Source organism: Cyprinus carpio, chromosome A24, assembly GCF_018340385.1.
Source record: "Cyprinus carpio isolate SPL01 chromosome A24, ASM1834038v1, whole genome shotgun sequence".
Classification (NCBI taxonomy): Eukaryota; Metazoa; Chordata; class Actinopteri; order Cypriniformes; family Cyprinidae; genus Cyprinus; species Cyprinus carpio.
This window is the reverse complement of record NC_056595.1, coordinates 17,135,408-17,149,038: the sequence shown is the minus strand read 5'-3', so window position 1 is coordinate 17,149,038 and position 13,631 is coordinate 17,135,408. Positions and strand designations below refer to the sequence as shown.

At 35.0% G+C, this 13,631-nt stretch overlaps 1 protein-coding gene across 11 annotated transcripts in view; it reads left to right on the top strand.

The window, feature by feature from the left end:
* The window catches only part of pde7a (phosphodiesterase 7A), a 35,256-nt gene that overhangs the window by 977 nt on the left and 20,648 nt on the right, over positions 1 to 13,631 (top strand). Inside the window, exon 1 of one of the 11 annotated variants that reach the window (XM_042714421.1) lies at positions 10,681 to 11,194. The exons of 8 other annotated variants lie outside the window; for them this stretch is intronic. In XM_042714421.1, coding sequence (XP_042570355.1) covers positions 11,135 to 11,194 — 60 coding nt within the window. In that variant the 5' untranslated portion in view covers positions 10,681 to 11,134. Of the gene's footprint in view, positions 1 to 10,680; positions 11,195 to 13,631 lie in introns of those variants that run through there. 2 more of the 11 variants (XM_042714424.1, XM_042714423.1) reach the window with 2 other exon arrangements.

Here is a 13,631-nt window from a genome sequence, read left to right as displayed (position 1 = left end):
TGTAGAAATTGAACAGTTCTGGTTCCGATTTACTAGAAGGATTGATCAATCTAGACTGTTCTATATATTTTGTAGCCTACTTTTGAAGCAGTTGGAGAAAGGAAATGTAGCCTAATTCAAGTTTATTTAACTGCTCTGTTATTAAATTTCTTTTTAATGAATGATAACACATTTCATCCATTTGTTAATTTATTTTAAAGAACACCGCAACAAAAATCATAATGTGTGTTTTTAACTACGTTACTAGTTGTCATTAACTAGTCACTAACCACAAGTTATACATCATACAATTACACCGACAAAACATGGCGAAAGTAATTAGCGAATCTTGTTAATTCAGCAGGCATTCAGACTGATTCATAAGTGCTTTTGATTCACTAAAAAGAACCGGACCATAAGAGTCATTCTCTGGGCAATCGGATTCGGCTACTGTATGTTTCGTGATGTAGATTCAGACTGCTTTAGCGAGGTGTACTTCATATCCATTCGTGAACTCTCAACGCTAACGAACCTCTTGAAAATCTTCCAATTCGTGTATTTTTATTAATTGAACCGGTTCCTCTCACTCCTACTAGGTAGGCAGCTCACAAGGTTTTGAGACGAGGTTCAATTTCTGTTTATGCTCAATTATTCGTGTGCTTGTTAGGGATCTTGATTTATTTACTCAGAAGTCCCCAAGTGTCAGGGCTTGACAAGAGACAGCGTTATTTTCCCTAATTGTCTGTTGTCGCTGTCATACTGAGGTGTTGGCAACACAAAATATGTTTTTTGTCCCTTTGGGCCACATGCTGACAGTCTTTTCAGGCTGAAAGTGTGTCACTCTCCCCCTCACGCACACAATGTTTGAATTTGTTGGGGATTCTCTTTGGACAGCCCTCTTGCAACTTGTTACTCAGTGTCCATTGGGGAAGATTTTAGGTGCACAACAAAACCTAATCTAACAAGCTGAAAGTTTCATAAGGTGCTATTAACCCTAAAAACGCTGAATATTTTAAATATATGGACAACAATATAGAATTTTGGTGGCTTGAAAATAGTCAGAAAGGTCTATTTTTAATTAAACTGTTTATTGAACCTTTTGTTAACAAGTTTGTATATGTGTATGTTTTGTATCACATTGGATGCATCAGGCTCATAGTGACAATATGGAGCTCACACTTGTGGAAGAAAAATACCTCAGAGACCCAAACTGAGCAAAAATATGCAATTCGGTGCAGATGTTATTTATATGGACAGAGAGATAGAATTTCAGTGGCTTGTAATGTAAATGCATGACAAATTTATAACAGTGTATCCGACTACTTGCAAATTATGCATATAAATATCAGTTGTTACTAGTTTTATGATTAAAACTCAGTTGACTCAATATTTTTTCAAAAACATATCAAAACAAATAAATACAATGATAATGCAATACAAAAATAATTGAAAAATAATCAAACTAAAAAGCCCCTCAAAAACCATTTTTATCATGTTTCATAAATACATTTAAAAACAAGTAAATCTACTGTAAGTTGCTTAATTTTGCTAAATGTTCATCTTTAAATATTACTAACAACATTACAAAGCTATAAGTTTACCTCGAAAGTCATTAAAGAATACAGGATATTTTGACTTATGCTAAAAGGTCTTTTACTTGCTTAGAAATTGAGTCAGAAAATGTAGTAGATTGTGTGCAACAGGTTTTTCAGCAAAGTTGTTATGTTCATAATTTAGATATGCTTTAAGTAGCATTGCATCTCTTTCAACCATGTTGAAACGGATAACAGGTTTTTCAGCAAAGTTGTTATGTTCATAATTTAGATATGCTTTAAGTAGCATTGCATCTCTTTCAACCATGTTGAAACGGATTATAAAGTGTTGCATGCTTTTTAAAATGAATATATAGTGATGAAGCAGTAAAACAGTTGCTTGCACATTGCGTAATATAATGCTTTTGTGTGCAATATATCGAGTATAAAGGCGGTGCATATGCTTTTAAGATGAACTGTAATCTATCGTCGGCCTGTACTGAATCTTTAATGAGAGATAACACATATCTCCAGGTCAAAAGAATATCACTCACTGTACTTGATAAAGTGCATGATAAATGTACTAGTCTTGCAGCAAGCTCACACAGTGAGAGATAACATGCTTAGCTAATGAAAGAAGCCCTGCAGGGCTTCAAGGCCCAGAATTTAAGATGTAGTCAGTCAATAATAAGGGTCATGTCACCAAGCAACCACTTGTATTGGGAGTTAGATTAGATAACCCTTCTGTCCAGTGTATTGCCTCAACTGCCCCTGGTTGTCTGAGTCTACCAGATGCTATCAGCATCTCTTAAGTAAAACATGTGCAGATGTATTTGGCTACTGCTTTTTTAGTCAAAATAGTGATTGCTGATTGGTTGGAATTGTTATAAAGCACAACAATAACCACATTAGCATTGTATCATAGATTTTCTGACTCGCTCTCCATCCTAACAGGTGTTCTGCCTGTGGAATAATTGTTTCCGCTTGGTTTTTAATACAATTTTGAGGTCCATTGGGAGTTTGACCCAGAATGAATTGAGACCTATTTGCCTCTCTTAATGGCATTGCTTTGGCAAGCTTTGTGCAAAAAGCATTTGTCCCTTATCTCTGTCTATGTTGCATGCATGAAAGCCCAGCAGCTACAACTGCCTTCTCTAAAAACACAATGCTTGACTAAGTGCCTCCCAGAGAGCTTGCTCTGAAACCCACCAAAGCTCTGCCTGGATTTTCGCTGGAATTTCTTTCGTGGGTGGAATGTGAGATAGACCCGGAGTGTCTCTGCTTGGCCCTCAGTCTTGACAAGTCCAGGCCTTTGTGCTCCCTTCGTATGGAAGGGGTGTGCATTTGGGATTTCTGTAGTGACGAATAAACTGGTCACATTCGCCAGCCTGTTCCCGACCCAGCTTGCATTTCATACACTACAAAATTAGACATCAAAACATACACTCCTCTCATCTGAAAGACATTGCCAAAATATCCACCAAGTTAAGGTCACCATTTCTAGTCATGTCATATTTATATTCAGTTTAAATGATTCTATACCTTGTTAAATTACTTGAAAATCTCAAGTGTTCTTTCCTGTGTTGAAGTAGGCTTTAGTAACGTCACATTAATAAAGCATGCAAGTTGCTATTTCTAGTTGTTGGTAGTTTGGTTTATTTGAATGTATAATAATATATATATAAATATAATAAATAAATATTTTTTCACTACTCACCACAAATACTACTATAAAAACAAATATCATAAGCATAATATATTTTATACATAGTGGTCGACCGATATTGGTTTTTTGACAGCCGATGCCGATATCTTGGAAAGCAGGGAACCGATAGCCGATATAAAGCCAATATTATTTTTTATTTTATTTTAATTCATATTTTAGAATGGATTAAAAAAAATAAATGTGTAAAATAAACATAGTTATACTTTAGATGACAAAGTATTTTTCACAAATAAATATTTAATCAAAATATAATAAAAAAAAAAAAAAACACTAACAACCAACAGGGCACTCAGTATTCTGGGAAGTTTGTGTGCAATGGGAATCAAAATTAACAAAACAAAGCCAAAATAAAACAAACTCAACATAAATCAAAAACATAAAATGACATGAACATGACAGTGGGCAAATGTATGAAGCGCAGCATAATTTGAAATCATGAGTTTAAAGTTTAACGCATTCAATACACCTGGACTGATGTCACACAGAGATCACACGATCATGCTGGATAAAAATGCACACTTCACAAGATCTCACAGCTGGATTCGACTAAGTTTGCAAATTTGTGAAATTAAATGTTCATTAGCCATTCAAAGATTTGTTTACAAGATAATAATACTTTTTGTATATGTTAATTCCTTTGTTTAACCGTTCTATCTGATTATTAGACAGACTTCTGTCCGTATTAGACAGTACTGTTAATGACGATGGCAAACAAGAGGGAGAATGTGAGCACTGTGTGTCAAAATTAAAGTCCCACCTTGAACACATCCACCAAGCAGAAAAACTTATCGGCCGATGCCGATATTTAATCAGCGTAGCGCCATTTTGGCAAATCTGAGCAGTACGCAGGCGGCGTATGCTTTTCTGTGTCAGCCACGCTGCGCTGATGCGCTGTTTTCTTTCAAACAAAAGCATAAATACATGTAAAAAACATATTTTTGTGGCGCGGCTGATATATTGAAGAGTGTACGCCACCTGCTTACTGTTCAGATTTGTCAAAATGGTGCTACGCTGATTTGGAGAGACATAGAGGAGACAGCATAATAGGTTCTATTGTGTTTTGTTGTGCCGTGCCGCTCGTATCCGGTGTAGACACGGTGTTAAGAATAATATTTTCAGCCCCCTCCCTCTATTATTATTATTATTATTATTATTATTATTATTATTATTATTTAGGGCGGGTCCGAATACCATTTTTAAGCTTCGGTAGTAATCAACGCCGAATATTCGAGATGAGATCATGAATTGGTGAGTTTTTGTTTAATGTGAGCCAATCATCACAATTAAAAGTACCAGAGACTTAAACTACTTCAGACTGTGTGCATTGAATTGATTTAATACACGAGTTTCACAATTTGAGTTGAATTACTGAAATAAATGAACTTTTCCACGACATTCTTATTTATTGAGATGCACCTGTAAATGGCTTCAGAGCCAACAGACATAGACTAAATGTTAGACAACTTCAAATTTTAGACAAACTTCAAACTACAAATTTTTACCACAGTTTTAAAACAAAAATCAATAACATTCAATTCAAACATAACAACAATAAAAAACATTTTATTACAGTTTTTGCTAAAATTAAGAATGGTTTCTGCAAAGTTGGCGATAAGTAAAAGTGTTTTAACATCTCCATGCATCAGCTATAAAGCACACCATTCAACAGATTGCTGTATGTCACAAACAGTGCCTCGGAGTCGGAGCAGTAGCATTTTAGATGGTTATATGCACACTTTGCAGGCTCGTAGAGGCAGGGCAATTATCTTTTTGTAAACACGGAATTTTTGTGTTCGTGCAGTCATAAAACATAAGTGACTGTTGCAACACTTATGTGTGTGCTTGTTCGTGTGTGTGTGTAGGTGCCCCTCGCTGCTGTGTTTGTTAGGCTACCATTGCAGAGGGAGGTTGTTAAGCATGTGCCTGGACTCTGGGGGCAGTGGTTTGGGCTGCAGCCAACATCACAGATGGCCAGGATCTCTCGCTCTCCATCGTCATTCTTCTCTTCACTCTTTTTCCCCTCTCAACTTCTCCCACACTTGTTTTTCTCGAACATGCTTTTTGTAAACCAACAAATGGCTTCCCAAAAACTAGGGTGTTGCGATATCAATCACAGTATATGATTTTAGCAGCGTTACACATACATGCAGCCCAAACACACTTGAAATAACAAAGACCAGGGAATGAAAAACGCCACTCTCATTGTGTTTAGTAATTGCAACATGTGTTTTCAAGAATCGCAATAACATGGCAGATTATGACGTGCTTTCAGCAGGTTAAGGCAGTTGAATTTTATCCTGCCGTGTCTCTGATGTGCCTGCGCTCGTGATTCACACACTTATTCATGTGCTGCGTTACTTTACTGCGTCAATGACTTATCAGCAGCTCGACAGCATGTTTTTGCCATTTAGGCAGAGCAGTCTGTTCCCGAGGGGCATGTGAAGCATTGCGGTCCTCCAGAGTATCTTCCATATCTGTGGGCTCTCGCTGACACTGTTGGCATCTAGTTTGCATGTGGAGAGCCAAAGGTATATCACATCATTGTGTGTGTTTGGCTGGAAGGCCGACATGCTTGCTTGAATTGCATTTGTTGGAGGTCATATCAGCCGTGTTTGGTGGTGCAGACAGGACGAGGAGGAGTTTTTTATTTTGAAGGAGTTTGTTTATCTCACTCATACAATAAGGTTTTTTTAGTGCTGTATTGTTAGATTGACGTAGTTTCAGGATGTGGTAAGAATGTGGAGGGAGCTGTTCAGTTTTCAGTATTTCACAACTTGCTGCTGGTGTGTGTAAATGTGTGAGTAACCCTTGCACTGCCAAGACTGCTTTCACATTCAACATTAAATTTCAGTTGTGTTTGCATTCGCTCTGTGTTTATAGTTTGTTTTTTTGCTGTTCAGATCAATAGGTTTTAAAGATCACACCATCAATATTCCATTTCATTAAATAATTTCATTCTTTTGGAAATGACGCAAATCTACACCCTCACATTAAACACATTGTACTTTTTTGTGTAATTCTTATCCTCCACATATCCTGAGATATTTTTTTTGGGTACATGTTTGGTTTTTTTTACTCTATATATAAATAATATTCATGATGCTACTCAAAAAATGTTTTTTTTGTTTGGTTTTTTTTGTCTAGATATAATTATTTATTTTATCAGTTCAATTAATTTGTTTTTTTTATATCTGTATAAAATATTTAAATTACATGAAAATATATAGAATTAAGATTAAACATTTAAGGTTTATATTAAATGATTAATTTATTAAAAAATGTATTTGATTTGGGTGGATGTTCAGGTGGCATTTCTGCAAAAACAATCCATTGCGTTGAGCTCTGTTTGGTTTGTTGGCTTAAAGCAGTGACCGTTGAATGTCATGTCACAATATAACACTGATTCACTTCCTGTCACATTCGTCCCTGTTGCACTACAAAACAGCCATCAGCAAATTATGCTGCTGTCTCACAGTAGGGCTACCGGATCTGCTATTGAGAACGCTGAGTTTCGTTACACAACATGTTGAGAAGTTTAACTGTAGGAGCAACCGCAAGTTTGACACAGTTTACTGGTATTGCTTAATAGCCTAGTTCATGCAAAAATGTCATCATTTACTCACCTTCATGTTGTTCCAAACCTATATGACTTTATTTCTTCAGCAGAACAAGAAAGAAGAATTGTTTCTGTCAGTACAATTAATATGTGTGGGCCCCAAACAACGTTAGACTCCATTGACTCTCATTATATGGAAAAAACAAAACAAAAAAAACAAGTCATACAGTTTGAAACAATCTGAAGAAATTGAATATAGTACAATTGTACTTAACTAATAAGTTATAAGAAAACAATAAGAAACCTTGAACAATGTTTAAGCTGTTTTTGTCTACACAATGAATGTCATTGGGTCCAAAACAACTTTAAGGAAGTAAGTCATGCAGGTTTGGAACCACATGAAAGAAAAGAAAGCGCAGGTGTACTTAACTAATAAGTTAGTTTTATATTGCGACCTGACCGACTCTATAACCTGCGCAGTAAAAACAGCGTTTATGTCTTGGCACTTACAGGAATGTGCACTACCGTTATCCAGCATCTCACAGCATGGTGCTATAACTCATGAGGACGCTTTGAATTTATGAACCCTCTCAGATGGCCTGTTCCTCTAATCTGAGTGAGTTTAGAAGCACAACGTCGGATAAGGTTTAATGGGAATCTGTCTGGCTTCCTCTTTTGTTTGCTTGTTCTGTCATGAACCCACTCCCTTTTTTTTCTCGCCTGCAATTAGACAAGAGGAAGAAATAAGTTTGAGCTTGACTATAAACTGACCGTTATCGCTTTCAAGAAAAGAAAATGCAGATACGTGCTTAAAGGAATGAATGCTGCAACCCTGTGGCACACCCGACCCGAGATGACCTTATTGTGTATAGAAATAAACATACTAAAACAGATACCAAAATAAGCATACATAAATAAACTTCTTTTAGGGAAATTGGAAAGGCTTTATGGCCAAAACATGAGGAGGATTTCATTCAGTTTGAGTCAAAATCTTTTGCAGAAGATTGACAAGTGAAAAAAGTAAAGAAAGTGACGGGACATTAGCAGTTATTTACCCATAAAGAATTTGCAGTCTGCATTTAACTGGGTGACACAGACATGGGTGGGGTTTCACTGTTTTATTACTGAAATGTCTAACTGTGTAGTAGGCCTACAATGAAGCGCTTCTGCAGCATAACTCAACCAAATTCATCTTATACAAGATAATTAATATATACACGATAAAAATCTTTTGCATAACACACACATTCATTTAAAAAATACACTTTTATAAATGTAAACATATATCCACAAAAAAAATAAACATTCACTTTCAGTAAAGACAATATGAATAAAAAACAACCATAATTAATTAAAATGTACTTTTATTAATGTGTACATATATGTCCATGACAATTAAACAAATGTAGAAAAGACATCAATCAAATTATAGTGGTTGGAAGTAAAAACTAATTTTTAATTAAACAAAAATATTATTTTTCACTCTTTTCACATAAATTACAAATAAAAAAAATTTAAAAATTATTTAGAATTACATGTATTAATGTTTACATTGACTAAAGTATAAATCAAATATTTATATATGCATAAAAATAATTGTATCAGCTGCAAATATTGTACTGTTTTTCAGTAAAGAGAATTGTACTGTCTATTTTCAATGTCCTCAAATGTCATGACGATAATGTGAAACATAAGCCTAAAAACCTAAACTCTAATATCTAATATAAAATAAGCCTTTTTTAAATGTAAAATATTGTTTATTTATTTTAATTTAATTATTACTATTATTTGAAGCAATACCATACCTTGGAGAGATTCACTCCATAAGATTCACAAGTTGGCCACTCAAAAAGCATCTCAGACTGCAAGGATGTAAATGTGGTGCTGAAAAGAGCTGATCCTGGTTTTTGGTCCAAACCCTGATCTGTAACAACTCTGTGATCAGACTTGGTGTTGGCAGACCTTGGACCAGTATCAAACAGATCACTCAGAAATGTTGAATGGGTTTTTTTTCTGTCCGAACAGGCTGTATTACATTGATGAAATGAAGCCGAGTTTACACCCCTTACTCCCCTAATGACGTGCTGTCAAGCATTTTTGTTTGGACCCAGGCCTGAGAGCCGAGAGCACAAGGTCAGGAACAGGAGCCTCAAGAGGACATCGTCATGCTCTCCATCATTACACTTCCTGTGTTTGACTCAGGAATCCACAGCTGCGATGGCCCCTCTCTCAGCCGTTAGGCTTTCGAATGCAAATACGCGCATCGTCAGCTGTGCTGTTTATTAGACACGTGACCCAACTCCCATGTCACCGATGTCACATTTACATGAGTGCCAGTAAGTCTGCCCTGGGAGAAACATTCAAAGCAGAGAGGATGTTGGGTTTTGGATGCAGCGCTGGGGTTTTCCCGGACTGTAAGCGAAGATGTTTAAATAGGAATGATATGTGATTGTGGCGCTCATTCCACACGCGTGCTATTGGCAGGTTCGAATGTGGCTTGCTTCTGCGAAACGGGGCCCATTAGTGTCTTTGAGTTGCGAGAAAAGTCTGTTTTCTGTGACTGTGGTTTTGCGGGGGTTCGGCTCATCCAACTTGCCGTTCTGCTATTTATGGAAATGTTTCTCCACAGATAGATACGGTGATGTCACTGCAAAGAGAGGCCAACTTTGGTCTGAGAGAGGGAGCTTGTGTTACACCTGTTCCTAAAATGAGTCCAAGCCACACTTAAAACCTGAAAACATAAATCATTATGCTTTTGGCTTTCATTGTAGATTCTTGCTTAACAATAGATTCACTTCATTTTGTTGGAAATTTTGTTATTCTTTATTAAATTCCCAATTAAATGGTGTTTGCAACATTTTATTTGTGTAATGTGAATATTGTGGAAAAAAAAATATTTTGCGTATTTTTTATTTTTATTTTTTGGAAGCAAGGGGTTGAAAAATAGACCTGAAAAATAATTTTAGAGTTGGAGCATGTTAGTATATTTTGATGAAAGATTGTGAGAACCTACATTTTCTTTAGAATAATGTGCATTGATGAATTCTTATTAAACCATTAAGATTTGTTAAAGTTATGATTTAATGCTAATTTTAACAATTACAGTTAATTAAATTAATGCAACAATAAATGTGCGCAGAATAATGCAGCCTGTATTTGATGGACTGCTACTTATTGTGTAAAAATTGCAAATTTGCATTGTCATAGTGGTAAATATGGTCAAGTATTATAAAATATTAATCGTAATAGCTTATACAATATGTAACCATATTTTAGTTGTACACAATGTTTTTTTTATATATATGTATATATAATGTATATTATATTATATATTTATATTATGTATATTATATATATAAATAAATTTTTACCTTATTACAGTATATAAATGAAATATGTGTTTTATGTGCAAAATAAAATATTTAGAATAATTCTGGAATGATTTTAGCATTTCTATAGATTTTTATCTAAATGATCATTTACTTTCTGTAATGTGTAGAATGTATGTGTATGTATATATATGTATGTGTATATATACATGTGTGTGTGTGTGTATATATATATATATATATATATATATATATATATATATATATATATATGTATATGTATATGTATATGTATATATATATATATATATATATATATATATATATATATATATATATATATATATATATATATATATATATATATATTAGTATAACATTCTAAATTTATCACATTTATATACTATGTGTAGTTTACATACTGAATGAATGTAACAAGTAAAAAAATAAATCTTGCTCCAAATAGACCCTTAAACCAGATTCTTATAAGAAGTGAGTCCTTGAGGTCACAAAACCGCAAATGAAAAATAAATATACTCCAATGATAGCAAGCACACATCTTTGATTACAAGGCAGCAGAGAAGCTGACAGTGTTTTATTTAGAAAATAAAGCATACAGTCTGCTCTCTGCACTGCTGATAAGGAGACTCTAACATGCTCTCCTCCTGCCAGCCCCTCCCACAATGTGCGTCAGTGGCACTGTTGGTCTGGTTGGCTGTTGCTAGGTGTCTCTGTGTTAGTGTGTATGAGAGAGAGAAAGAGAGAGAGACATTTAGGGCTAACACGGGCAGCTCGTTTAAGAGTGTGTGCGTGTGTGTGTGTACAACTAAGACAGCTGCACTAAGCTCAGCACGCATTCTGTCTGGGCCTTGAGCTGGTCTCCGGCCATCTACAGTCGCACACACACGCAAACACACGTACGCAAATCCATACACCCACATACTGACATAAACTGCAACACCTGCACACAAACTGACACAGAGACTATGATCCACAGTTTTCGCAAGGTCCAATGGGAATAGCTCTGATTTGGTCTATAATCACGATTCTTTTCAGATGGATTTTTTCTAAGGTAGGTTTCGGTGGATTTCCTAGTTGGCTCGGCTTTTATTATGCCATAATCCCTGACAACTGCTCTCCGTATGTTTTAGAGAGAAAACAAACTCCATTAATAGCCTGAACGTTTTGTCATGTGCATCAAGATCAGATACAGATCGTGACTTACAGATAACTTCACTTGGAAAGTTGCTCTAGTGAGGCTTGCTAATCAAGTAGAGATTATGAGTCAGCGAGGAAACCCCACCGAAACACATGCAGTCCCACTCGCCATGGCTCAAGCCATAGCAATCACCTTGGGAAGAGTGAATGAATTTTCCATTTCGTTTCATGGAGTATTTGAGTCGCAAAACGTCCTTCATGTCTTTGCTTTCATCTCCTTGAACAACTTGTGTGGACTAACCAAAACACTTAAAGCTTTTTAGGTTTAATTCTGAAATAGTAAAATGTATTTTTTTGTTTCAGAGATGAACACAGCAGAGACGACACTTGCAGTGTGATATACATTTGTTATAGTTAGGCTATACCCTTTAACGTTGCAATAAAACGGAAGTACTGACAGATATTTTCTTCTGTATTGTGATGTACATCTAAATGAAATGGATTATCGGAAAATAATTTTTATTTTTACTTGGTTTTGTACGGCGGTTTTTAAGAGGATGGATGCCGATCTGAATTCAAGATTGTGGTTTGTTGCGTTAGGATAAAATGATTACTTGAGTAATTTGATTAAATTCGCATTGAAATGGAAGTTTCAACAGATATTATTTCCTGTATTGTGGGCTGACTTTAAAAGATTATTGGAAAAGACCATTAATTGTTGATCAATTTATTTTGTTAAAAAATAAATGAAAAACGAATCATTCACAATAAGATCAATAGCTATGTTTCCATCCACCTATTTTTATGCAAATTTTGGGATATCGCATCCCCCCCAAATAAATAAATAAATGTAAAACTGGATAAATTCTAAAAATGTGCATAAAAAGTATGTGCTTGGGTCAAAAAATGTATATGTATATATATGTATTATTTTACCCGATAAGAAGACATGCCAATAAATTACAATGGAAACACATTTACCAAATAAATTCCTTGATGCACACCAAAAATGTCATGTGACTTTCCTCAACAGATCATGTGATTGGATAACAGAATCAGCCATCACACAGATCTCATCGCACACCATCTCAAATGATATTTTAATAATTTTTAAATGCCTGAGCCAAAATCTGTCATCAAAATGTTTTGGTATAATCTTCTCCAACTTTCATTTTAGTATTGATACTTTGAGCCATTTTCCCAGGAATTGACTATTTTATCCTTGAACACATGGGATGAAAAAAGTATTTTAGTCGCAAATGTTTCATGCAATATTACAATTTTATGCATAAGTAAAATTTGCATCTTTGGATGGAAACATAGCTGTTAGCATGCAAATAGTGAATAGTTAAAGTTTTATTTCATACTGGAATTTAATCAGATCACCCAATATTATAACCAAATTTAATATTAAATATTTAAACAAAAAATCTATTTAAATCTCTTCAACTTTAAAAATCTAGTAATCACATTTAAAATTATTTGTTATCAATTGAAAAAAATTTTTTTGTATTCTGTTGAAAAGCTTGCATGGCTTTGGTTATGGCCAGTTGATTAGCCTAATTATGGATTGGAACCTCTGTGAGTTTTTGTAGTTAAGCCTCAATTTATAGACATTCACTAATGCTGTTCTTGTCCAATTGATTATTCTAGTAAATTGAGGTTTATCTTAAAATTATGTATTTGTCAGGCAGTCCATGCGGTAAACAAAGAGGAACAAAGTGCTGAATAATTTTCCCACTGCCTTTTCCTGGATCAGTTTAAAGGAAGTGATGATGGCGTTTTCTCCTGTTTGAAGGCCTCAGTCGAACCTCTAGCGGGAGACGGTGGTGTGGAATGGAGACCGCTGCACTGTAAAAAGGTTGCTGTAAATTTTACAGTAACTTACTGGCAGCTGGATGCCAGTAAGTTACTGTAAAAATGTTTACAGTATTATTACTGTAATTGCATTTACAGTACAATAATGTCTTTACTGTATTCCATTTACAGTATGATTACCGTATTTTCATTTACAATATCAGTACTGAAGAGTTTATTTTAATTTAGTTTAAACATTTTTTACTTGTAAAAAACAATCCAATTGTGGTACAGCACTGTAAAGAATGATTTTTACCACACCAGCCCCCCACCCCCCCCACCAAAAAAACAATAACTCATGAGCTTTAGTTCTGATAATATTCTTTTTAATTGTTGAACATTTTCTTTTTAAAAGTACAAATTACAAATCTTGACCTCTCGGATGCACTAGCTGAAAAAAGGGCATCACCACAGTTCCCTGGGGACTTTGTGTTGTGGCAAAACGTACACCTACTGAAAAGCAAAAATTAGCAAGAACACTACCAGCCAAATGT